A 27,101-nucleotide genomic window follows, 5' to 3' on the forward strand; every position below is an offset into this window, starting at 1 on the left:
CTGACACAATTTCTGTGGCTGGGAGGGAAAGTATCTGGGGGTTCTGCACTGATCTGCGGTCATCCTAAGAATCTTGGGCTATACTTCCTCTAGTGGCCTCCTCTGTTTTTAACTATCCCATCGAAGTTAAAATGTGCACCATAAAAAGTAGAAAGGTCTAGACCTAAAACTGGCATTGCACCATTGCAGTACACGTGGCGGAAGCTTGCAAAAGCTTAAAATCAGAAATTGGCACAAAGCAAAGTGACCCTCGGTAAGATACGATATGGTACCAATGACACAAAAGGGAACAGAGAGGTTCAGTTGCCAACACTAATGGAGAAGTCAGAACATGTTGCTAACTCTGAGAGAAATGAAATATTGTACAACCAATTATCAAGCTCTAATAATCATATGATCAAAGGGCCTTTGTCTCTATTCCTCTCTATCACAAGTCTTCTGAAAACCACTTGTTTCGTTGCAGGAAGAAAGAGAAACAATATGAATTTGCTGTCCAGTAGTGTTTATGTTTGTGTATATATCCCATCCTCCCAACCTACCCTCCATATCACTCCTAAACATCTTCAACCTGATAGGGAAGATTTCTGGCAAGTTTTCAAAAACAGAATTTCTTCCCAGAAGAAATTAAAAGTAGTTTATTTCTCCTTCAGCTGCCACCACAGAAGCACATATGTAACATATTAAAACACATAAATTTCTCATCTAAGCAGTTCAGAAAAAATCCAATTATATGATTAATCACTGGGCAAATAACTGCAAATCTAAATTTACTCAGAGGACTCCACTTATGTAATAAAAAACAAGTTACATATCTGAATCAATATTATAATTCATTGCTAAAATAACTAAACCAAACCAACAGGCATGTAATTTTAACTTTCAAAAATTCAAATGTCCACTAGAAACTCAATATTCCTATCTGACATATCAAAAGGCACAGTATTCCAATTATTTTATTCAGTATTTTCAATGAAGTTTCACCACATAATTCATGGCTAAATGTGTTACAGAGAATATTTAGAAAGAACAAAAGAAGATTCGGATTTACCTTAAGTCTTTTAACTCAGTTAAGATATGGAAATATAAGACCACTGGATGCCAAAAAACAAACAAACAAAAACCAAGCTTTTGATCTGTAAATGTTCACGATGAGACAATGAGCTACTGAAAGAAATCACATTACTTCATCTCTGTCAGAAGTGACAGTAGTGATAATACTGGCTTTTCCAAGAACCACTCTGTCAAGCCTTCACATTTGGCTTAACAATAACATCAAAAGAGAAATTCTCAAATATGACCAAACTCAGCATAACAACATACTTGAGTGTGCACAATGAAACTTCACAGATCCTACTTTCCTAACAATACAAAAAGCTTTCAAAAAATTAATAAAATACTCTCATGGATGCCAAACATTTAAAACATAACTATATCTGAACTCCGTAACTGGCACCTTACCTAAGGCAAAAAGGGGGCAAGATGTGTTTTTTCAGCATCTTCACGTTGTCTTCAATGCAGGGATTCACCCACTTTGGTGAACAAATTACAAGAAAGTTTCATCAAGCTCTTTCTACCATATTCTTGACAATTTCTGTATCTATTTCACCAAATAAGGTTTCAGCTCTATGAAAAGCAAGGATCCCTGGATTGCCACCCTGCATACCCTTCAGACACCTGACTTGGATAACAGATTTCTGTGATTATGCTCAATGAGAAAACCTGTGTTGATGTTTTTCCACTTATAAATACATGAACACTTCTATTTTTCCCAACACCTACGTTATAGTATAATAAAGTATCTGTAAAGTACCTACCACTCCTGAGAAGAAATCACTATATAAATAAAAGGTATTATTAAGTTGAAGTGAAACCAAAATCAACAAATTACATTATGGACTGACTTAGTTTATAGTAACAGAGTTCATACTCCAGATTCCATATGCGAACTCTGACTCATCCTTTAATAAAAAGCAAATTATCATCAAACTTACATAGTTATATCAAATACTTAGAATATTCCATACACTTCAAACAAAAAAAGGTACTCATATTGTGAACTGTCTCAGAGTTCTTCATTTTCTTACCACAGTAAGAAAGTGACCTGTAGCTCTGTGTCACTGAGACAACAGGAATATTAAACCAGAGTTAAGTGAAAAGAATAAAGCAGCATCTCTGCCAGCCCTGTTTTCTAGACCTCGATTCCCCTGACCTATAAAATGTGGTTCTCCCTTACCATTTTCCAGCTATAAAACTGTGAAAGAACTGAAAACAACCTTTAAGTTCTGCAAAAATAAAAACCATTCTTAGCAACCACACCATCAACAGCTCAGAAAATGACAGTGTCACTCTAAAGATGTGCGTACGCCAGGTGCAGTGGTTCACGCCCATAATGCCAGCACTTTGGGAAGTCAGAACAGGAGGACTGCTTAAGGCCAGCAGTTCTAGAGAAGCCTGGGCAACACAGCAAGATGCTGTCTCTACAGAGGATGTTGTGGAGCATGTCTATAGTCCCAGCTGCTCTGGAGGCTGAGGCAGGAGGATCGTTAGGTCCAGGAGTTCGAGGCTGCAGTGAGCTATGACCTGGGCGACAAGAGTGAGACCCTATCTCTTAATAATAATAGAAAATAAAACGTATGCACAATTTTTGTGAAGGATGTTAGAGAAATGCTGCAAAGGACTTTATTCCATTAATGCAGTTTCAGTATCTTCAAAAACAAGAACAAAAAAGCACAACTGTTTGATAAATGGTGGGGAAGTAGAAAAAAACTGGCTGCAACTGGCGTGAAGTACGGTCACATCCAAAACATATCAGTGGAGTGACCAACATGGAAAATGGCAGAGTAGAAAGCTCCAAGGGTTAGTCCTTCCAACAAAACCATTAAGCTGAAAAATACATCAGAATCAACTATTCTGAACCTTAGACCCTCATCAGACATTAAACACCCAGGGCAGTGGTTGATGAAGGGAGAAGAGACCACAGCATGCAAACCAGCTACTATCCCCTACTCCTCAGCATCCCCAGAGGCGGGCACAGGACCACCTCCTAGAGCAGCTGCCTAGTAACAGGGCTGGCAGCAGGAGCCTTGCCCTTCAACAATTTCGGATTGTGCATTTTGCTCAGCCTGGCAGTAGCCTCGGGAAACAGCACAGATGCTTGCTCTTGTTTCTATCCCCTTAGGCTGCAATCTTTCTTGTTTTTTTCCCTTTATTGAGGGGGATAGGGATCCAGACATTATACTAAATTTCTGTCAAGTCATAGTTGTCCAGAGATAGTAAGACAGAACTTCAGTGACCACAAACAACAAGGAATACAGACTTTGCAAAACTGGTTTAGAAAAGTCATTATACAAATGGATGACTGCAAGCCTCAAAAAAGCAATTACTGAGGAGGTGGAGAATCTGATTTTCAGAGTCACCACATTACAACATTCAAACTGTTCAGTTCTCACAAAAAAAAAAAAAAAAAAAAAAAAATCACAAAACATGCCAAAAAAACAGAGGAAAATATGGTGTATTTGCAGGAAAAAAAGAATTTGACAGAAACCATCCCTGAGGAATTCCAGACACTAGAATGACTAGTCAAAGGTATTATTAAATCAATTGTATCAAGGGTATCACACTGGGGCCCAACACAAGAGCTGAGCACGCTTACCTCCCCACAATTAATGTGGTTTTTTCAGTGAGTCACTTGTCAAAATCCCAAATTTCCTGGATGAAAACCATTTCTGCAGGGTTCAAATAAGGCCAAATCACAAGTCCGAAAAGATTACACAAGTATCACAAGTCCAAAAGATTAGCTAATTCTTGAAGGCAACAACATTTAAATTCCACCACTTTGATCAGCAAGCCATGACACTTAAAAAAAACAAGGGTGTCAGAAAAATTCTGGACAAAAAGATCACTTCATGAAAGGAAGGAAGGAATAGTGTTGTGCAGCTACAGAAATAACAAGGGCTGAATGACACTCAAAGTTTATGTGTGGCATTTTCAAAATGCAGTAAAATTCATTTTTAAAAATAAACAGATTTATATACGTTAAACACAATTTGAATACTAATTCAGAACACAGGAAGCAATCAACATGGGAACTTGAGTGTGGGTACGTTACAAAGAAGAAAGGTAAGAACTGGTAAGAGACACTTTAGCCATGGTAGGCCAGAAGCCTGCACAGGTGTGAAACCCTCCTGGTGAGTGGGTGAGCAGTGAGCGCCACCACCACTTCTCACACCACGTGACTCTGGGTGAGTCACTTTCTCAGTCTTAGTTTCCTCACCATCTCATACAGGAAAATACCTACTCTGCCTACCTCGGGGTTATGGAAATCCAATAGTGAATGTGAAAGTGCTGTAAAACGTAAAGCATTATGTAAAGGTATGACTAGAAACATGAGTCATTTAGATTTTTCTAAGTAATCATTTTATCAAAGTGAGCAACATGATGGAAACTTGCAGCAGTAGAGTGAAGTACCTTGTTCAAGTACACTTGGCTTTGAAAGCTACTACGTAAATAGAAGGAAAAGAGACCAATCTTTAACCTATGTAAAAGTCTGAGGTTAGCTTCCTATGGACAGTTAAAATATCAGAACAAGCACCAAATCCCTTTCATATGCTTTGTGTAAAACTTTTTATTTTATAAATACTGTAAGTTAATAATCTAAAAATAATCCAAACTGTAAAGTGAGTGTAAAACTCAAAGTATTATTCACCACTCCCTCCCTTAAGGTTCATTTCCCTGGAGACAACCCCCATTAACAGTTTTAGTTCTTAATGATTATTATCATAACTTTAAATAATATATTGTATGCCTCAGTCAACAGCTCTTAATTCTGCACTTTGTAGGAAGAGAAACTGACACACTACCTCCCAACTCTCCTTTCACAGGCCACCTCCTAATTTTTATTACGTGTCATTGGGTAGAGTATTGTTCTAGTGCTTCTACTGGTTCTGCATCTAAATCTTTAGCTAGATTTACCAATTTTCATATAGCACGTAAGAAATCCGGCCTATGAAACAAAAGGAAATAAGCACATTTACCTTTCCTGCTATCCCTCATTTCCTCCACCTCTCAGCCACTTCCTCATATATTCAGGGATTATAACATCTATATTTGCTTCTATAATTATATCTTCCATGCTTTATCTTTGGTGTATTCAAAAAGCAATTAACTAGAAAGAGTAGATACTTGAAGGGTAGCTAATGTGTGCTAAGGAGATTGGCTTGTGAAGTAGAGAGGGGCCGGAAGAAATGTTAGCAACTTCAAACAAAAAAATTTTAGTTACACATGTTAAAAAACATACAGATTACTAGCAAAACGTAAACAAAATATCATTCCAATAAAAAGCAGTACAGGAAGGAAAAAAAAAAATCAAAGGAACAGAAATACAGCCCTCACTCATTAAACTACTGCTCCTCAAAGGAGACTCTTCCATGTTTCAATCTCTTGGTTTTCCTCGAGTGTCTGGAAATCCTTGGTTGGCTGTTCAGCTTTGTGAACGAAAGATGGTTAGTGTAAGTATCTCATGAGGGTTTCCTCTGCATTTGCGTAGGTCTGGTTGTCCTAAAAGATCACTGGTTTCAAGTTCTACGTGTGTGTGAGGAGCTGGTGGGCACGTTAACAAGAGCAGTAATCTGAGGATAGGAGTGTCCTTGTCCTGTGTCTGCTGTAAAAACCAAAGTGCCATGAGCTCTTCTCTGCTCTCACCACTGTCATGCTCTTCTCAGATAAAAGATCACCCACTTTCTGGCAAGACCATGACTCTAGCCTTATCCTAAAGGTGAAAGCTTGGCATACTTTATAATATAGTTTAACAAGAATAATATTACTTCAAAGTAGTCTACTCTTCCCAGAATATAAATTATCATCTAAATTACATAAAAAGCTTTGCTACTACATCTACAATAATGGGAGGAATATCTGGAGCTAAATCAATCTGATCAGAAACTCTCAGCCCACACCAAAGCAGGTTTCATTCAGACCACTATTCCAATAATAATCACTAACAATGTTTTCTTAAATACTACATATTGAAATGTTAAAATATATATATATTTATATTCAGAAAAATGTTCTAATTTTATTCTAATTTAAAAAGCAATATTTGGGGCTGGGAGTGGTGGCTCATGCCTGTAATCCCAATGTTTTGGGAGGTCAAGGCAATAGAATCACATGAGCCCAGGAGTCTGAGAGCAGCCTGGGCAGCATAGTAAAATTCCATCTCTAAATAAATGAAAACATCAGCTGGGTGTGCCCATTAGGTGGTGTGTGCCTGTAGTCCTAGCTACTTGAGAGCCTGAGGCAGAAGGATGGCTTGAGCCCAGGAGTTCAAGGCTGCAGTGAGCTATGATTGTACCAGTGCACTCCAGCCTGGGTCACAGAGCCAGACCCTGTGAGAAAAATAAATGTTATTAGTCACACATTATGACTGAAATGTATGACTGCCCTATAAATGAAAAAAACTAAAGAAGCTCTCTCTATAGGGTTACTAACAACTTGTACGACAGAATTTGGAGAAAGGTAGCATAAAAAAGTGTTTTGATCAAAAGCAGTTCAATTTCTAAAATTTCTCTATCACATTTGGCTTGCCATATAATCATTCTCTGGTATATTCTGAAAAGAGACACTGAAAAAGGGGAGAATAAGTCAGCAACTGAGAGGGTGGAAAAATAAAATTTCAATGAGTTTCAAGGTAGGAAAACATACTTCAACATGCCCACATAAAAGGTAAGCTTTCTCCCAAATCTGTCAGAAAAGAGAAGAGTTACTTTCTAATCAGGTCCCCTAAAGTCTTCCATATTACAAAATATACTCTCTTAATTACTTCATTTTGAACAACAAAGGGTTGTCCAAGGAAGCCTCCTGAGCCTAAAAACACTCAAACAATTCTAGATGACATTAAAGAAGAAATTGAACATTTTATTAATTATGCCTAAAGATTTGATGTCACGATTGTACAAGATAGATGTCATAATAAATAAGCCATCTTCAACCAGTTTTATAAAAAGACTAGGTCAGTAATTAATGATCTATTAAGTGGAGATATTAGCAAACAAAAAAAAAGTCAATATTATAGAAATAGAAATGCTATCCCAAGCCACAGTACTCACTGACTGACACCATCAAATATGAATGTTAAAGTTCTGTAAACAGATGTACACTCAAACGAAAGTAGACATGTTCTAACTAAATGTTTCACAGATGCTGAAAATACCTATGAACAGTTCAAATAAATATATATCCTGAAACAAGGCCAGGTGCTACGGCTCATGTCTGTAATCCCAGCACTTTGGGAGGATGAGGCAGGCAAATCCCTTGAGCCCAGAAGTTTGAGACCAGCCTGGGCAACATGGTGAAACCCCATTTCTACTAGAAAAACCAAACCAAAACAAACAAACAAAAAAAATTAGCCATCTGTAGTCCCAGCTACTCAGGAAGCTGAGGTGGAAAAATCAATACCTTAAACATCGAAGGCAGAGGTTGCAGTGAGCTGAGACCACAAAACCTGGGCAATAAAGCAAGACCCTGTCTCAGCTAAATAAAAAATCTTAAAATGAATGAAAACATTTAGAATTTATTTTGTCTGATCTCAAATCTCTATCGTAACAACATTTATATATATTTTTAAGTAAACTTTAGTTATATCTAAATCCCTAAACATTCATATACTCAAACGTTTAAATATTGGGTGTATGGAGGCTGGGCATGCTGGCTCACCCCTATAATCCCAGCACTTTCGGAGGCCGAGGTAGGTGGATTACTTGAGGCCAGGAGTTCGAGACTAGCCTGGCCAACATGGTGAAACTCCATCTCTACTAAAAATCCACAAAAATTTGCCAGGCATGGTAGCACAGGCCTGTAATCCCAGCTACTAGGGAGGCTGAGGCATGAGAATTGTTTGAACCAGTGTGGCAGAGGTTGCAGTATGCCGAGATCACGCCACTGCACTCCAGCCTGGGTGACAGAGTGAGACTCTGTCTCAAAAATAAATAAAATAAATATTAAAGAATATATAGATTACAAATCTGCTATTTTACATATGGATATATAACTACATATAAACTCTTACTGCCAGAAGCTAGCTAGGGAGGGGAGACAGCAGCAAAGAAGGAAAACATGCTTTCCTTTACTTCCCAAGTTGAATTTTAAAATATCCCATCCCAAAACATATGAACTTTGTTTTAACAGGGCTCATTTTACATAGAATTCAGGCAGCACCATGAGTTCTGCTGTAGGATTCTCAAATGACTCCTGTCCTGAGATCAAAATATTATTTTAAACAGACCCTAATTTTCTGTCACACTGCTGAAAGCGGGAGAGTAAGGTGATTACAATAAAATAAACCGCTTTCCATGTTCTGTTTAACCCACTGCCTTCCTTTCAAAACAAACTGTGACTGTTAGAGAAGCAACAAAACTTCAAGGCTCCTAAGTCCAAGTCTATAACAACAAGAAAACAGATCTTAATAAAGACCCTTGGCCAGGCGCGGTGCTCACACCTGTAATTACCCAGCACTTTGGGAGGCCGAGGCGACTGGATCACCTGAGGTCAGGAATTCGAGACCAGCCTGGCCAACATGGTGAAACCCCATCTCTACTAAAAATACAAAAATCAGCCAGGCATGGTGGTGCATTGCCTGTAATCCCAGCTATTCGGGAGGCTGAGGCAGGAGAATTGCCTGAACCCGGGAGGTGGAGGTTGCAGTGAGCCAAGATCACACCACTGCCCTCCAGTCTGGGTGACAAGAATGAAACTCCGCCTCAACTAAATAAATAAATAAATAAATACCCTTTAGGTAATTCAAAAAAGTGAAATTCTTCTTCAATGGAGAGAATAGATAGGTAACTTATTCTAGATTAGTTTGTAGAGTCGACTCACATTAAATTAGAGAAGACAGACTTTTCTGACTTCTAAGTGTGTACTTATGTATAGCTTTCCAAATATGTACTGACTACCCACAAGGCACCACTAGGCTAAAACTTGAAATATGCATATGGTTCATATGCTCAGGGAGCATTCAGTATAAAAAAAGGAGAACCTAGATCAAACATATTAAAAAGGTAAATATACAATATTTAAGTAATAAAATGATATTCGGGATTTGCTCCTAAAGAACCTGGCAAGGTCTAAGTTAGAGGGAGTAAAAAAGACACAACATTGGTCAAGAGATGTTTTTTGCGTTAACTAAAGCGTGATAGGTACCTGGGGGTACATAATATTGTCTACGTCAATATACATTTAAGTTTTCCTATAATAAAAAAAACACTAGATATGGTTAAAGCAAAATACATTATTAACTGCCAAATAAGTGACAAAGACAACGACTGCATTTGTTCAGAAAGAGATACCCCTTCACATCAGGTGATGTGTGCCAGTAGTCTTCCATATTACAAAATATATTCCCTCAATTCCTTCATTTTAAACAAAGGGTTGTCCAGGAAGCCTCATGAGCCTAAAACAACCTCAAGTAAACAATAATTCTAGGTGTCGTTAAAGAAGAACTTGAACACTTTAATTATGTTTAGAGATATGTCATGATTATACATGATAGATGTCATAATAAATCAACCATCTTCAATCCGCTGTATAAAAAGACTGTCAGTTATCAATGATCTATTAAGTGGGGATATTAGCAAACAAAAAAAAATCAATTGTCAATAATATAGAAATGGATATACTATCCCAAGCCACAGTACTGTGCTCACCATCAAAAATGAATTTTAAAGTGCTGTAAATAGATAGATGTATACTTAAATGAAAGTAGACATGTTCTAACAAACTATACTAGATTTCACACACAAATAATCACAAGTAAGATACCACACGATTAAACCTCAGTCAGAGGCTTCTCACTGAGAAGCTATCGTCAACGCAGTGCTGTGGTGGGCAGAAATTACAGTGTTCCTCCGATCTCAGCCTGCTAGTATCCATGCCTTTGTATAACGGCCTCCCTTGGAATATGGGCAGGACCTGTGAATTCCTTCTAACTAGTAGAAAATGACGAAGGAGATGGGATGTCACTGCTGTGACTATGTGACATTATATAAGACTCCATACTGCTAGTAGACTTGCTCCCTGACTCCCTCATTGGCTTGGAAGGAGCAAGCTGCCGTGCTGAGAGGGCTTATGGAAAGGGCCACATGGCAAGGACGTAGGCAGCCTCTCAGCACTAAGTGCAGCTGCCAACTGGCAACCAGAAAAAGCCCAAAGCCCTTAGTCTTAACAGCTGCAAGAAACACTCAGTGAGCCTGAAAGCAGATCCACTGCCAACTGCAACTGCAGATGTGGCCTAAGCCCTGGCCAGCTCACTGATTACAGCCTTGCAGAGGGCACGGCTTACCTACAACAGAAACTGTTAGATCACATGAGTTCACTTAAGCTGCTAAATTTCTGATTACTTGTTACACAGCATAGAAGAATATTACTACCATCCATTTAACTATAAACTTTTGCTCCTATATGGCAAACATACTCCGAAAGGCTCAGGGAGCTGAGAGGCCAATGAAAGAGGCTAACAAATCCAGTTTCTCAGAAAGAAAAATATAACAGGGACTTATGAACAAGTCTATTAAAGGCCTGAAAATTCCAGGACAGGCTTAGATGGTAAATTTACGAACAAAAGCAATGTCTTGGCAGCTGAGAGATGGTGTATCCCCTGTATCACCCTCCAGAAAACACCCTTCACAGAGCAAGCTTTTAGGGCAAGCACATGTGCAGCTCGGCAGGCCTCAGGCTTTCTTAGGAAACTTGTGACCACTGGAGAGGTTAGATAAGCACCTCCACGAGGCATTATCAACACTACAGGCATTGTTTCTGACCTTGCTGCGGGAAAGCCTTTGTATGCAGGAGTCAAACCCTGGTCCATTATGACTGGTTTCACTTCAACATGGTGTCACTCTTGCATGTGACAGGCTATTTTCCTACAATTTTTCTCGTATTTTCAGTTTGAAAGCGCCACATTTGCTATGTTTCGGGTATTGTTTGCCTTTTTAGTTATTCTACGATTACTCCCTTTGAGTTTAAAGAAATATTAATTCTAGAACTCCAGGATACAAAAGAGAAACCCATATGCACCCTGTAACAGAGTAATCACACGTCCCACTTCACCAGAAACAGTTTGCACCAGTTGTCATGGCATAATTAATAGCACGCCTTTCCACTCCCAAAGTGTCCCAGTTTAGACGGTAAGGTGTATGATCATTCAGCCTTATAATCGCATCTTATGTATTAACCAGTATCTTTCCAAAGAAGATTCTCATTCTTTTCAGTCTGTTACTACTGCATCCATTCCTAACATCAGTAACATTTTGCTGGACTTTTCCCAGATTTATGATTTCTTCGGGAAACCAGTTCAACATACAGATCAAGATACAATACCTAACATGCAGACACACTTAACAGAGTTTTCTATGTATCGATTCACGCCCTACCTTCATCTGAGTAATTAATTTCTATATGCTGATATACCCCATATTCCTACAATTGTAATTTTCCTACAGCTTACACTACATACTAGCACCAAATTGTTTTTTAAAATAGTCACTCTTGGCTGGGTGTGGTGGCTCATGCCTGTAATCCCAGCACTTTGGAAGGCCGAGGCCGGAGAATCACCTGAGGTCAGAAGTTTGAGACCAGCCTGGGCAACATGGTGAAACCCCATCTCTACTAAAAATACAAAAATCAGCTGGGCATGGGGGTGTGTGCCTGTGGTCCCAGCTACTCAGGAGGCTAAGGCAGGAGAATCACTTGAACCTGGGAGGTGGAGGCTGCAGTGGGCCAAGACTGCGCCGCTGCAGTGAGCCGAGATCGCGCCACTGCACTCCAGCCTGGGAGAAAGAGCAAGATTCCATCCCCCCAAAATAAAAATATAGTCACTCTTGTATAAACTGATAATGAAAATAGAGCTCTCCTACAACAATTTCATACATGCAAGTCCCACCCTAAATTCTTTCATGTACAAATAAATGCAGGTGAAGTCACATACAAGTGCTAACATGTACTTGCCTAGACTGATTCACATATTTATTTTTAAAACATTTTCTTATATGGCCTATGTGTGCCAGGAACTATGCTAAGGACAGGTGATACAAAGTTATGACTTATCCTTACAGAAAAGGAAACAGAGGTTCTACCTTTGTTGTTCACAGACAATAAACAAGTGATAGAAAAAAGATGTTCTAACATACTTGTCTCTCAAAAAGGTTCTACTAATTACCCTCTGACAGACTAAAATACAAATTAAAACTGTACTCCCTATCTGCAAAATACATTACTATTGTACTTACATTAAAAATCACACTATGCAATACAAAAAGCTATTTACAAAGCCCATTTCAAGTTTCTCATCTAATGCAATTCTAATCCCCAAAATAGTTGTTTTTCTTTTTTTTTAACTACATGTTTTGAGTAGGGCATAATAAAAAGTCATAAAACTCATGCAATGTCCCCTGAACACAAAAATGTTGTGTAGTGACTGGGAGGGAGCAGAATAGTGGTTTCAGAAGTACTGATGATGTTCTATTTCTTAATATTGGAGCCAGTTGCATAGGTGTAGTTTGTCTGAAAACTCATTGAAGTTTACATTTATGTGAAATTTTCATTTTCAATTCAGCACAGTTATGAAAACACACAGTCAAAACTTTTAGAATGTGAAATCTTAAATCTACATCAATATGGAATATTAAGCAAAGAAGTATTTTTCATGCTTCTATGCTTATAGACACTATAGGGCACAATAACAATAGTGTAATAGTCTAGGTACCATTTATTAAGCGCCTAGGTTAGGCCAAGGACTCTACTAGGAACTTTCTATACATCATGTACCCTCAAAATAACTTTTTAAGATACTATCCTAATTTTATAAGTAACAAAACTGAAGTCTTCTCTGCAAGTCAGCACTTAGAATCCTAAACAGACCAGAAATTTCATTAATGTTATTCTTTCTTCATATATAAAGCAATTTTAGATATAATAAATTCAAAGATTTTAACTTAAAATTCCAATGTTTCAAAGTGCTAAATATTCACTTGCTCTAACAAGAGATTAGAGTTGACAATTATGTCCAAGTCAGCTGACAATGACTCTCCAGTCAAAATAACACACTAAAACTAGAGTATTACTGAACTTCAGAAACATCACACAAGAATCTCTGTAAAGCCTTTTGTAGTTTTCCAATTAAAAAGACAGAAGACGCATAGAAGGAAAAAAAAACACTGAGGTTAATGTGATTTGAAATTTTCAATGTGGCCGGGCGCGGTGGCTCAAGCCTGTAATCCCAGCACTTTGGGAGGCCGAGATGGGCGGATCACGAGGTCAGGAGATCAAGACCATCCTGGTTAACACAGTGAAACCCCATCTCTACTAAAAAAATACAAAAAACTAGCCCAGCGTGGTGGCGGGCGCCTGTAGTCCCAGCTACTCGGGAGGCTGAGGCAGGAGAATGGCGTAAACCCAGGAGGCAGAGCTTGCAGTGAGCTGAGATCCGGCCATTGCACTCCAGCCTGGGCGAAATAGTGAGACTCCGTCTCAAAAAAAAAAAACAAAAAAAAAACAAAAAAAAAAAAGGAATTTTCAATGTGAAGTCACTTTTTTTTTTTTTTTTTTGAGATGGAGTCTTACTCTGTCACCAGGTTGGAGTGCAGTGGCACAATCTCAGCTCACTGCAAACTCCACCTCCCCAGTTCAAGCAATTCTTCTGCCTCAGCCTTCCAAGGAGCTTGGACTACAGGCGTGCACCAGCACGTCTGGCTAATTTTTCTATTTTTAGTGGAAATGGCTTTTACCATATTGGCCAGGCTGGTCTTGAACTCCTGACCTCAGGTGATCCGCCCACCTCAGCCTCCCAAAATGTTGAGATTACAGGCATGAGCCACCATAACTGGCCATGAAGTCACTTTAAAACATTTCCTTGCTATGTCCACTAAAAGGAATGTATGATTAAAAACCATGACACTTCCATAGTAATGAGCACACATACGGCCCGCATCTTGGTTTCTAAATATCATTCTCCACTGAAAGAAATCAAGACACTTTAGAATGTAAGGCTGGAGAAAGGAAGATACAAGATGATTCTGTCTTATACCAAGAAGTTAGAAAGTGCTCAAAAAATGATAAAAACGTGACAAACACAGGAGCCAGCTTGAAGCTACTGGTCCCATCAGTAACAATTTGGGTATCAAAATCAATGATGATGATGAGTCATACGAACAAAAGTCCATGCTGCTCTAAAAAATACATGAATAGACAGAAAGGAAGTATCTTTCATGCAGTAGAATGCCAACTGAAACACAGAGAAGGAATGACAGTCCTACTGCTACTACAGGTTGGGCATCCCTAATTGGAAAATCTGAAATCCAAACTTCTCCAAAATCTGATTTTTTGAGTGCTAACATAACACCACAACTGGAAAATTCCACACCTGATCTCAACTGATGAGTTGAAGTCAAAACACAATGACAGGCTGGGCATGCTGGCTCACGCCTGTAATCCTGCACTTTGGGAGGCCAAGGCAGGAGAATCACCTGAGGTCAGGAGTCTGAGACCAGCCTGGACAACATGGTGAAACACCGTCTATTCTAAAAAAAAAACCAAAAACAAAAATTAGTTCGGCGTGGTGCACGATGGCATGTGCGTGTAGTCCCAGCCACTTGGGAGGTTGAAGCAGGAGAACTGCTTGAACCCAGGAGGCAGAGGTTGCACTGAGCTGAGATCGTGCCACTATGCTCCAGCCTGGGTGACAGAGCGAGACTCTGTCTCAAAAAAAAAAAAACAAAAACCACACACATACGCAATGACAGTGAAGACAGTGAAAAGCCTGGCAGGCCAGTAAAAATGTAAAAAATGTATAATGTGAATCTAATCATGAAGAAACAGCAGCCAAACCCAAACTGAGCAATAGTATACCAAACAATCGACTTGTACTCCTCAAAAATGTGCAAGTCGATAAAGATGAAGAAAAGCTGAAGAATAATGATTAAAAGACACTAAAAATATATGACAAAGATAATGCATGATAATCTTTGATACTGGGCATTATTGAGATAACTGATTAAATTTTCAAAATAGGCTGTGCATTAGATGACAGTATTGATTTTTTAAATTACACCATGTTTATGAAAGAGAATATCCCTGTTATTGGGAAATGTGCACTTAAGTTTTTACGAATGTACACACAAATAAATATTTGTCAAGTAAATTTAGCAAAATACAAATAATCAGTGGATTTGGGTAAAAGATATTTGGGAACTTCTTGCATTTTTCTTGCAATTTTTCTGTAAATTCAAGATATATCAAAGAAATTACAGTAGTCAGTTTGGAGGGGCTTCCACTGGCAAAATCGAAACTAATTTGAACATCAAAAAGAATGATTATTATTTATTATCAAAAAACTGTAACACTGAATAAACAAAACTCTATTGTGACACAAAAAAGAAGTGGAAGAGGCAGGGCACAGTAGCTCTTGTCTGTAATCCAAGCACTTTGGGAGGGTGAGGCAGGTTGACCACGAGGTCAGAAAATCGAGACCATCCTGGTCAACATGGTGAAACGCCATCTCTACTAAAAATACAAAAATTAACTGGGCATGGTGCCGCACGCCTGTAGTCCCAGCTACTCGGGAGGCTGAGGCAGGAGAATCGCTTGAACTGGGGAGGTGGAGGTTGCAGTGAGCCAAGATCACGCCACTGCACTCTAGCCTGGCAACAGAGTGAGACTCCGTCTCAAAAAGAAAAAAAAAAAAAAGAGTGGAAGAACAACGTCGTAGTAGTCAGCTTGGAGGGTTTCCACTGGCAAAATCAAGAATAATTTGAACATCATCAAAAAGAATGACTGTAATTGATTATCAAACAACTGTAACACTGAATAAATAAAAATCTATCATGACACAAAAAAGATGTAGAAGAACAATAAAGGGGAAAAACTCATTCACAGCACGGGTAGGGAATATCACATTGATTCCTTATTCTAAAAACTGGCAACTGAGGGCTTCATTATCTACGTTGCCTTTTCTGAAGACGCAATAGTTCAACACCAGTTAATGAGAAAAAGTTATCCTTTACAGAGGAATACCTAGTAATAAACATGAAAAACATAACAGAATTGGAAAAACACCATTTTGCAGGACCCAACAAAAGAACTGTAAGTGCCCTAATCATCAATGGGTGGGCTGGAGAACAAGCTATTGGTCAACTGCCAAATCCCTCAGATTACATGGTAATTGCAAAGTGAAATATTTCCCTTATGATGAAGACACTGGCGGTCTTCACTTGAATCAAATTATCAAATTCAGCATCACAGAGTGGTAACAACTGTCATCAGGTTCCACGTGATAATCTGCAATATGAAGAACACAGTATCACTTAACAAAGTATTCTTCCCCAAAAATGTTTACTCTCAGTCTAATCAAGCCTTTAGACCTAATTCCCACTTTAGAGAAAATATAATGGATACAAGAGCAAATTAAAAGACACCATAAGGAAATGTTCAGACAAATCCAGATAGTTTCATTCAATGAGACAATCAGTCTTATCTGTTCAAAAAGTCAGAGGCAGTCCAGGCGTGGTGGCTCATGCCTATAATCCCAGCACTTTGGGAGGCCAAGTTGGGCAGATCACCTAAGGTCAAGAGTTCGATACCAGCCTGAGCAACAAGGTGATACCCTGTCTCTACTAAGAATACGAAAATTTGCCAGGCATTGTGGCACGTGCCTATAGTCCCAGCTATTCGGAAGGCTGAGGTGGGAGGATCACTTGAGCCCAGGAGGCTGAAGTTGGAGCCGAGATTGCACCACTGCACTCCACCCTGGGTGATAGCGTGAGACTCAGTCTCCAAAAAAAAAAAAAAACTGTCTGTCAAATGTGGTAGCTCACACCTGTAACCCCAGTGCTCTGGGAGACAAAGGTGGAAGCATCACTTCAGCCCAGTTTGAGACCACCTGGGCAACACAGTGAGACCCCTACCTCTACAAAATAAATAAATAAGTAAAGTATTAGCCAGGCATGGTGGTGCATACCTGTAATATTAGCTACTCAAGAGGCTGAGGCAGGATGATTGCTTGAGTCCAGGAGGTCAAGACTGCAGTGAGCTATTAGTATTATCACACCACTGCACTCCAACCTAGGCAACAGAGCAAGACTCTCTTTAAAAAAAAAAAAGAAAAAGAGTTGGTGGGTCAACTTGAGACTGCAATATATTTAAAGACACTAAAGACTAAGCATGAGAAATGTAAATACATTTAGCAAAGTAGATAAATTAAAATTTAAAAAGTAATAAAAGAGACTAAAGAGACATAATCACACGCGTGAACCTAGATGGAATGACTGTGGTTCGAAAAAACAAAACAGAAAGACCACAGAAAACTTGTTTTTGGAAGTTTTTTTTTTTTTAATTTTTTTAAAGAAATCGGGAGGAGCTGGGCACGGTGGTTCCTGCCTGTAATCCCAGCACTTTGGGAGGTAGACAGGCAGATCCCTTAAGCCCAGGAGTTCGAGACCAGCCTGGGTAATAGGGCAAAATCCTGTCTCTACAAAGAAAACAAAAATCAGCCAGGCGTGGTGGCATGTGCCTGTAATCCCAGCTACTCAGGAGGTGGAGGTGTGAGAATCACCTAAGCCCAGGATGTCAAGGCTGCAGTGAGCCAGGATCACACCAGTGCGTTCCAGCCTGGGCGACAGAGTGAGACCCTGCAGCAGAGGGGACTTGAACACAAGTCTTGGGCTCTGTATCAAAGGTAGCCCTCCCACTCTTCACTGAACCTCCCTTCCTTTCCTCCCAAATTGCAGGTCTCTTCAACGATAGAAGCGTAAGGTATTTCCCAGTGAGTTTCCTTCTTGAAGAATGACAGGTGGCAAAAAACACAAAATTTTGGACCACGTTTTTCTCCATATGGGAATGACAGCCCCTAAGAATCAATTTATCTCCATAATGTTGAACCATAGTAATAATAGTGCTAAAACACACCTTACCCATTTGGCTAAGAAATTAAACATTGTTTCCATGGAATGTGAATGATTAGCTCCCAACAACGGACTTTAAAAAATCATCTTTAGAAATCAGTCAGTCAGGCTTCCTGCATAACCATTTTCTTCCAATGCCTGTTATCCCAGTTTAGCAGCTTTTCAGTTAGAAAAACGTTTAATAATAACCTTAAACTCAAACTAGCTCCCACATTAACTTCAATCTAAATTATTATCCTCAAGGAGTTCATTTAGAATCTGCTCATCACTGTGAAATACCATGATCTCAGATTTGGTTCCCCTGCAATACTCATTTGTCACTTTTTTAAAGGTCTAGTTGTCCTAAAGTCCCTTCTTTATCAACAAAAGTCTGTAATTCTGTACCACAAAATTTTGTTATCAATAGAGAAAATGAGAAACAATGAAAAGAAATGTGTCTTGGTCCCCAAGAGGTTACAAAATAGAAGAAAAGCAAAAACAATCTGAGAGTACTAGCCCTTATAATTAATGAAATTCTCTACAGAATATTGTTAAGAAAATATTTAACGATCCAGATTTTGTTTTAAAAATCATGTTTGCCATAAACAAACTGAGGGCACACTCACAATATCAGTTACAAGTAATTATTAACGGGTTACAGATAACTTTCAGTTTCTTCTTTACACCTTTTTACACATCACATTACACACTGACTATATTTCTTTTATAATCAACAAAACAATAAAATTTATTTAAAAGTACCTATATAATAGGCTAGGCACAACGGCTCACCCCTGTAATCCCAGCACTTTGGGAGGACAAGGTGGGCGGATCACTTAAGGTCAGGAGTTCGAGACTAGCCTGGCCAACATGGTGAAACCCTGTCTCTACTAAAAATACAAATATCAGCCAGGTGTGGTGGCTGGTAAGTGTAGCCCCAGCTACTCGGGAGGCTGAGGCAGGAGAATTACTTGAACCCATGAGGCAGAGGTTGTAGTGAGCCAAGTTCACGCCACTGTGCAACAGTCTCGGCAATACAGCCAGACTCTGTCTCAAAAAAAAAGCACCTATGTAATAATGCACAGGGTTAAAGGCTAGGGGTGTAAGGTAGGGAGGGGAGTGAGCAGTTATGGAGAGGACAGAATCAAGCAATTAGTTAACTACGCCCACTTCTAGGAAATGTCAGCCATTATAAGATTAATGCAAAATTAACTTAGAAATTCCACCACTGCAGAGCTCCAATGTTGGCTTATAAGCAGGTTTAGAGTTAGTTAAAAAGATCCCTAAAATGAACCAATTGCTACTCCTCTTGAAAAAGTATCATTTCCTAATTTCCTACCTTGTTTCAGAAGGCACTTAAGATGGCAATATTCCTTTAATTCATCCATTATGCATTGGACTATGCAACCCCTCCTCTAAATAAAGATAACCTGAACTCCTAATCTTCAGTACTTCATAATATAACCTTATTTAGAAATAGTCTTTACAAAGATAGTCAAGTTAAAATGAGGTCATGAAGGTGAGCCCTAATTCAGTATGACTGGCATCCTGCTGTTACAAAAAGGGGAAATTTGGACACACACACACAGGGAAGACATGAAGAGACACAGGGAAAAGAGGGCCATCTACAAGCCAAGGAATGCCTGAGGCTGCCAGAAGCAAGGAGAGAAGCCTGGGGCAGATCCTTCTCCAGCACCTTCAGAGGGCATGGTCCTGGCGAGACGCTGATTTTGGACTTCTGGAATCCAGAATTGTATGATCAATTTCTGCTGTTTAAGCCATTCAGTTTACGGTATCTGTTAGAAAAGACCCTAGGAAACTAATACACCATGGTATAAACTCCAGGTAGCCTACACCCTCAGAGCCACTGCCTTTTTAAAGAGCTAGCGTTGCACAATTTTACATGTAGAATAATACCCAATCTAAGCGAAACACAACTCAGGAAAGGAATGCATATCGCCATTTTATTTTAGTTTGTTTCCAATTTAGTTATAAATGTCTTATATGAGAATGCTTGTAATATAGTAATAAATTATCAGCTGAGATATAACAATTATGGATTAATCTAAACATTCTAGCTAACAAAGTTGACACATTATAACTGAGGTGTCCACAGTTTTTTAAAAAATACTTAACTGAAAAATATAGGCATTTAGCATAAACTAGAATTTAAGAATACATGTCATTTAAAAAAGAAAAAAAAGTGTATGTCATAAGCACAAAAACATCAACAAATAAAACACTTGATAATAAAATGCTGAAAGTCAAGACAAAAAGACATAGCAAGAAAACAGGATGCATCACTTACAAGGGAAACTCCAGTTAAGACAAAAAGCTGACTTCTAAGTAGAAACCCTGGTAGCTATGAGTCAGTGGGATAACGTATTCAAAGCGCTCGAAGAAAGGAAACAAAAAAAACTGTCAACCAAGAATGCTGTATCTGCCAATGCTTCCATCTAAATGTGAAATAAAGACTTTCCCATAAGGGCATGGTGGTTCACACCTGTAATCCCAGCACTCTGGGAGGCTGAGGACAGAGGGTCACTGGAGCCCAGTAGTTCAAGACCAGCTTAGGCAACACACGGGGACACCATCTCTACAAAAAAATTTAAAAATTAGCCAGGCGTGGTGGTGTGCACCTGTAGTCCCAAGCTGCTCAGGAGACTGAGGTGGGAGAATCACTTGGGCCCAAGAGGCTGAGGTTGCAGTGAGCCATGATCGCACCACTGCACTCGGCAACAGAGCGAGACCTATCTCAAAAAAAAAAAAAAAAAAGACTTTTCTAAAACAAAAACATAACAGAAGTTGTTGCTATGCTAGCAGACATACCTTACAAAAAATACTAAAGAAAGCTGTTCAGGCTAGAAGCAAGTGTTCTCAAACAGTAAGTCAAGTCCACATGAAAAAACATACAAGAGTACCTGTAACAGCAACTGTTATTATAAAGGACGCTGTAAATGTGGGTTTTTTTCTTTCTTCTCTTGATTTAAAAAGCAACTGTATAAAACTATATATATATTATGGGCCAGGCGTGGTGACTCATGCCTGTAATGCCAGCACTTTGGGAGGCCGAGGTGGGCAGTTCACGAGGTCAGGAGTTCGAGACCAGCCTGATCAACACAGTAAAACCCTGTCTCTACTAAAAATACAAAACCTAGCCAGGCGTGGTGGCAGGCGCCTGTAATTCCAGCTACTCAGCGGCTGACGCAGGAGAATTGCTTGAACCCAGGAGGCGCAGGTTGCAGTGAGCCAAGATAGCACCACTGCACTCCAGCCTGGGTGACAGAGTGAGACCCCATCTCTAAATAAATAAATAAATAAACAATAAATTTATATATATATATTATAAATAGTAACAGCACAGAAGAGGTAGGCTGAAATGGGCTAACATAAAATATCAATTGAATAAAAAAACCAGAATCACAGAATCATTTTAATACAAACACACACACACACACACACACACACACACACACACACACACAAATCAAGTGACAAAATCCAACACCTTGTCATGATAAAACACTCAACATGACAGAAATAGAAAAGAATTCCTCTCTGAATACAGTAAAAATTGTATTTACGGGCAGAATACAATGGTTCATGTCTGTAATCCCAATGCTTTGGGACGCTGAGGAGGGCAGATCAATTGAGCTCAGGAGTTCAAGACCAGCCTGGGCAACATGACAAGACCCCATCTCCACCAAAAATACAAAATATTAGCCAGGCGTGGTGGCACACGCCTGTAGTCCCAGCTACTCAGGGGACTGAAATGGAAGAATCGCTTTCACCCGGAAGGCAGGGGTTGCGGTAAGACAAAATCACAGCACTGCACTTCACCTGGGCAACAGAGCAATACCCTCTTAACAAAAGAAAAGGTTAACTGACGGAATTAAGAAAATAAAAGAGGAAAGGAGCTCCTCAATCTGACAAAAGGTATCTATAAAAAATTCACAGCTAATATCTTACTTAACAGTGAAAACACTGGATGCTTTTCCCCTAAGATTAGGAAAAAGACAAGAAAATTCCCTCTTGTTAATTTCTATTCAATACTGTACCATAGGTTCTAGCCAGAGCAGTTGGAAAAACAGGCAACCAAATTTGAAAGGAAGAAGTAAACCTATCTTTATTTGTATGTAACATGATCTCATATACAGAAAACCCTAAAGAATCCACTAAAAAATTACTACTAGAATAAATGAGTTCAGCAAGGTTGCAGGTTCTAAAATTAATACACAGCAATCAATTGTATTGATCTCATAAAACTATGGAGTAGAATAGTGGTTACTAGAGTAGAGGCTGGAGATGTGGGGGGTGGGAGGAGTAGCCAAGGGTTGGTTAATGAATACAAAATTACAGCTGGATAGGAGGAGTAAGTTCTAGTGTTCCACAGCAACAGTCCCCAATCTTTCTGGCATGAGGAACCAGTTTTGTGGAAGACAATTTTTCCATGGACTAGCGGGGGATGGTTTCAGGAGGAACCTGTTCTCAGATCATCAGGCATTAGATTATCATAAGGAGTGTGCAACCTAGATCTCTCGCATGCGCGGTTCATAACAGGGTTCACAATCCTGACAATCTAATGCCACTGCTGATCTGACAGGAGGCGAAGCTCAGGCAGTAATGCTGCTCACTGGACACTCACCTTCTGATGCATAGCCCCATTCCTAACAGGCCACTGATCAGGGGCTGGAGATCCCTGTTCTATAGCACTGCAGGGTGACCATAATTAACAACAATTTATTGTATATTTTCAGATAGATAGAGGAGCAGATTTTGAATATTCCCAGCACAAAGAAATGATCAATGTTTGAAGTGATGGATATGCTAATTTCCCAATTTGATCATTACACATTGTATACATGTATCAAAATATCACACTATATCCCACAAATATGTACAATTATGTCAATTTAAAATAATAAAAGCAAAAAATTAACTGCATTTATATAAGGTTATCCTGAAAATCTGAAAATGAAAATAAGACAACTCCATTCACAATAGCATTCAAAATGATTTAAATAAGTAGGAATCAATTTAACAAAAAAAGAGAAAGACATATAAAAGAGAAAAACATTTCAGAGTTTCAAAACTCTGAAAACTACAAAATATTACTAAAAGAAATTATAGGAAATTTAAACAACAGAAAAAAAATACCATGTTCACAGACTGGAAGACTTTAACACTTAAAATGGCAATACTCCACAAACTGATCTACAGGCTCAGTGAGATCCCCATCAGAATCCCAGCTACTTTTATGGAAACTGACAAGCTGATTCTAAATTCATATGGAGGTCGGACCCAGTGGCTCACCTGTGTAATGATCACTTAAGTCCAGGAGTACGAGATGCAATGAGCTATGATTGCAATCATGACAGTGTGGTACTGGCAGAGAGGCAAACATACAAATCAATGAAATAAAATTGAGGATCCAGAAACTCATACATCTATGGTCAAATGATTTTCAACAAGGGTGCCAACTCCAAACGACAGAGAAAGAATAGTCTTTTTAACAACTGGCGCTGGGACAAATGGACAGTCACATACAAAAGAATGAAGTTACCTTTACCTCAAACCATGTACAAAAAACTAACTCCAAATAGATCAAAGAAGTATATGAACAGCAACACCCAGAAAACTCTTAAAAGAAAAACATTGGATTTGGCAAAGGATTGACATGGGATTTGGCAAAGGATTATAAAATATGAATATGACACCGAAAGCATGAACAACAAAAGAAAAAACTCAGGCCAGACGTTGTGGCTCACACCTGTAATCCCAGCTCTTTGGGAGGTCGAGGTGGGCAGATCATTTGAGGCCAAGAGTTCAAGACCACCCTGGACAACATGGCGAAACCCCATCTCTACTAAAAATACAAAAAAATCAGCTGGACATGGTGGCACGCAACTGTAATCCCAGCTACTCGGGAGTCTGAGGCACAACTGTTTGAACACAGGAAGTGGAGGTGGCCGTGAGCCAATATCCAGTGACACAGTAAGACTCTGCCTCCAAAAAAAAAAGGAAAAGAGAAAAAAAAATTAGATAAATTAGACTTCATCAAAATCAAAATTAAATTTTGTGCTTCAAATGGCACCCTCAAGAAAATGAAAAGACAACCCATAGAATGGGAGGAAATATTAGCAAATGACATAACTAACAAGAAACTTGTATCCAGAATATATAACGAACTCTTACACCAAGGCCAGGCAGGGTGGCTAATGCCTGTAATTCCAGTGCTTTGGGAGGACTAGGCAAGAGGATCCCAAGGGCCAGGAGTTCAAGACCAGCCTGGGCAAAACATAGCAAGAACCCATCTCTACGAAAAGTAAAAAATTAGCCAGGTATAGGGGTATGCACCTGTACTCCTAGCTACTCCGGAAGCTGAGGTGGGAGGATGACTTGAGAACTGGAGTGGCAAGGGATGATCATGTCACTACACTCCAGCCTGAGTAACACAGCAAGATCCTGTCTTGAAAAAACAAAAACAAAACAACAACAAAAAAAACTCTTACAACAATTAAAAGACAACTCAAAGAACAGCCAAAGAATGCAAATAGATATTTTTCCACAGAAGATACACAAATCGCCAATAAGTACATAAAGAGGTGCTCAACATCATTATTCATCAGGGAAATGCAAATCAAAACCACAATGAGATGAGATACCACCTCACACCCAAAATGGAATGGCTACAATCAGAAAGTCAGATAACAAGTACCAATGGGGATGCAGAGAAATGGGAACAGCCATACACTGTTGGCAGGAACATAAAATGGTGCATCTTTGGAAAACAATCTGGCAGATCCTCAAAAGATTAAATGGCAATTCCACTCCAAAGTACAGACACATGGGAAAACAAAACATATGTGCATAAAAAGCTTGCACCCCCAATGTTTACATTAGTATTATTCAAAATAGCCATAAGGTAGAAATGGCCAAAATGTCCATTAATGAACAAATAAACAAATGTAGTATATCCACACAATGGAACAGTATTTGTCCATTAAAAGCCATGATGAGGATGTCATCGAGCCTGTAGATCAGTTTGTGGAGTATTACCATTTTAAGTGTTAAAGTCTTCCAGTCTGTGAACATGGTATTTTTTTTCTGTGTTTAGATTTCCTTTAATTTCTTTTAGCAATATTTTGTAGTTTTCAGAGTTTTTACTAATACATATCACAACATAAACGAACCTTGAAAACAGTGCCAAAAACCATATACTCTATGATTCCATATACTAAAGTCCAAAGCAGAAAATTATATAAACACATAAAGTCAATCAGTGGTTGGTTTGCCTAGGGCTGGAAGGGGGAGGGAAAGAAAAGGAGGAGGAGAGAGATGATAGCTAAAGGGTATAAAGTATCTTTCAGGTGATTAAAACTGACTGTGGTGATAAATGCAAAACTCTATCAATATACTAAAAGCCACTAAATTGTACACTTTAAATGGATGACTAGTATGGTATGTGAATTATATCTCAATAAAGCTGTTTTATGAAAAAAGAGTTTGTGCCAGGTGCGGCGGCTCACGCCTGTATTCCCAGCACTTTGGGAGGCTGAGGCAGGCGGATCGCCAGGTTAGGAGACTGAGACCATCCTGGCTAACACGGTGAAACCCCGTCTCTACTAAAAATACAAAAAATTGGCCAGGGCATGGTGGCGGTCGCCTGTAGTCCCAGCTACTCAGGAGGCTGAGGCAGGAGAATAGTGTGAACCCAGGAGGCAGAGCTTACAATGAGCCAAGATCACACCACTGCACTCCAGCCTGGGTGACAGAGCAAGACTCCGTCTCAACTTGGAGTCTCTTTTGATGAATTGTTTATATCTGACATTTAAAGCTCAGTGTCCTGGCCAGGCGTGGTGGCTCACACCTATAATGCCAGCACTCTGAGAGGCTGAGGCAGGCTGATCACCTGAGGTCAGGAGTTCGAGACTAGCCTGGCCAACATGGTGAAACCCTCTTTCTACTAAAAAATACAAAAATTAGCCAGGTGTGGTGGCAGGCACCTGTAATCTCAGCTACTTGGGAGGCTGAGGCAGGAGCGTCACCCGAACCCAGGAGGCAGAGGTTGCAGTGAGCCAAGATCATGCCACTGCACCCCAGCCTGGGCAACAGAATGAGACTCTGTCTCAGAAAAAAATAAGTAAATAAATAAAGCTTAAGGTCCAAAACTCAAATTCACTTTTAACATCTTCAATATAAATTTTGTTTTTAAGATAAAACATATATACATATGCATACAAAAACATAGTAATGAAATAGAAATATTTTCCAGTTTCAAGTACTATGAAATCTAGTAACAATAAACTCCAAAAATGGGAATGGCAAGAGTGGATATGTCACTTCTGTAACAATAAAAAGCTGTGCTATAATCCATTAATCGGTACATTAGAGTTACAGATCCTGCTAGTACTTGAGAATGAAATGTTCAACCTTTCCCCTTCCACAAATCACCCTCATGGAGCTCATACACCCACTTTTCTGATACTGTTCTGTTGGATGTGCATGTAAGGCTCATTTCCCCAAAAAGACGTATCTTCCTTAAGAGTAAGAATCACTCATACTTAATAGTTAACCCAGCACAGCCCATACACCAATATTCACTCATTATTCTTTTCTGTCTCCTTACCATGTCTCTTTTCTTAGCCTCTCTTGCTCTGTTGGTTTTCTTCAGACTTACAAGCAAAATGAGAAAAACGAAGTCCCTAGAAGTCCAGGTTCTATGTTTCATCCTATTTCTCGTAAGTTTACTGAGGTATCAAATCTAATTATGGCAGTCGTTTAATAAACTTCAAAACAAAAATATTTTGAGATCTGGCAATCCTCAAATTAGAGCTTCTTCTGATACTATCTTTAACCATTAAAAATCTATTTCACTCTACTAAAATTCTACTAATATCACCCACAGAAATTTCCACATCTTTCCACTTTGCCTAAGAAAATGTCACAGTTGCCCTTTTCTGCCCTTTCTTTCTTAGGAAGCACACAGCCTAAGGCCTTCTCTCCAAACCTCCAAGATTATCTTTTAATGAAGCCCAACCATCATTTAAATTACTATACTGTAAATATAAAAGGTTCTGATCTAATCTTAAAATCCTAAAATACATTTTACATATGCTCTGTTGAGCAAGGCCATGTAGTACAGCTTTTATTCATTTCATCCATTTTCATAACCTC

At 39.1% G+C, this 27,101-nt stretch overlaps 1 protein-coding gene across 6 annotated transcripts in view; it reads right to left on the minus strand.

Moving 5' to 3' along the window:
- Nucleotides 1–27,101, minus strand: part of USP12 (ubiquitin specific peptidase 12) — a 148,039-nt gene that overhangs the window by 103,485 nt on the left and 17,453 nt on the right. Inside the window, exon 1 of one of the 6 annotated variants that reach the window (XM_065533093.2) lies at nucleotides 26,554–26,783. The exons of the other annotated variants lie outside the window; for them this stretch is intronic. Coding sequence (XP_065389165.1) covers nucleotides 26,554–26,655 — 102 coding nt within the window. The 5' untranslated portion in view covers nucleotides 26,656–26,783. Of the gene's footprint in view, nucleotides 1–26,553; nucleotides 26,784–27,101 lie in introns of those variants that run through there. 6 annotated transcript variants of the gene reach the window in all.

This window comes from Macaca fascicularis, chromosome 17, assembly GCF_037993035.2.
Source record: "Macaca fascicularis isolate 582-1 chromosome 17, T2T-MFA8v1.1".
NCBI lineage: Eukaryota > Metazoa > Chordata > Mammalia > Primates > Cercopithecidae > Macaca > Macaca fascicularis.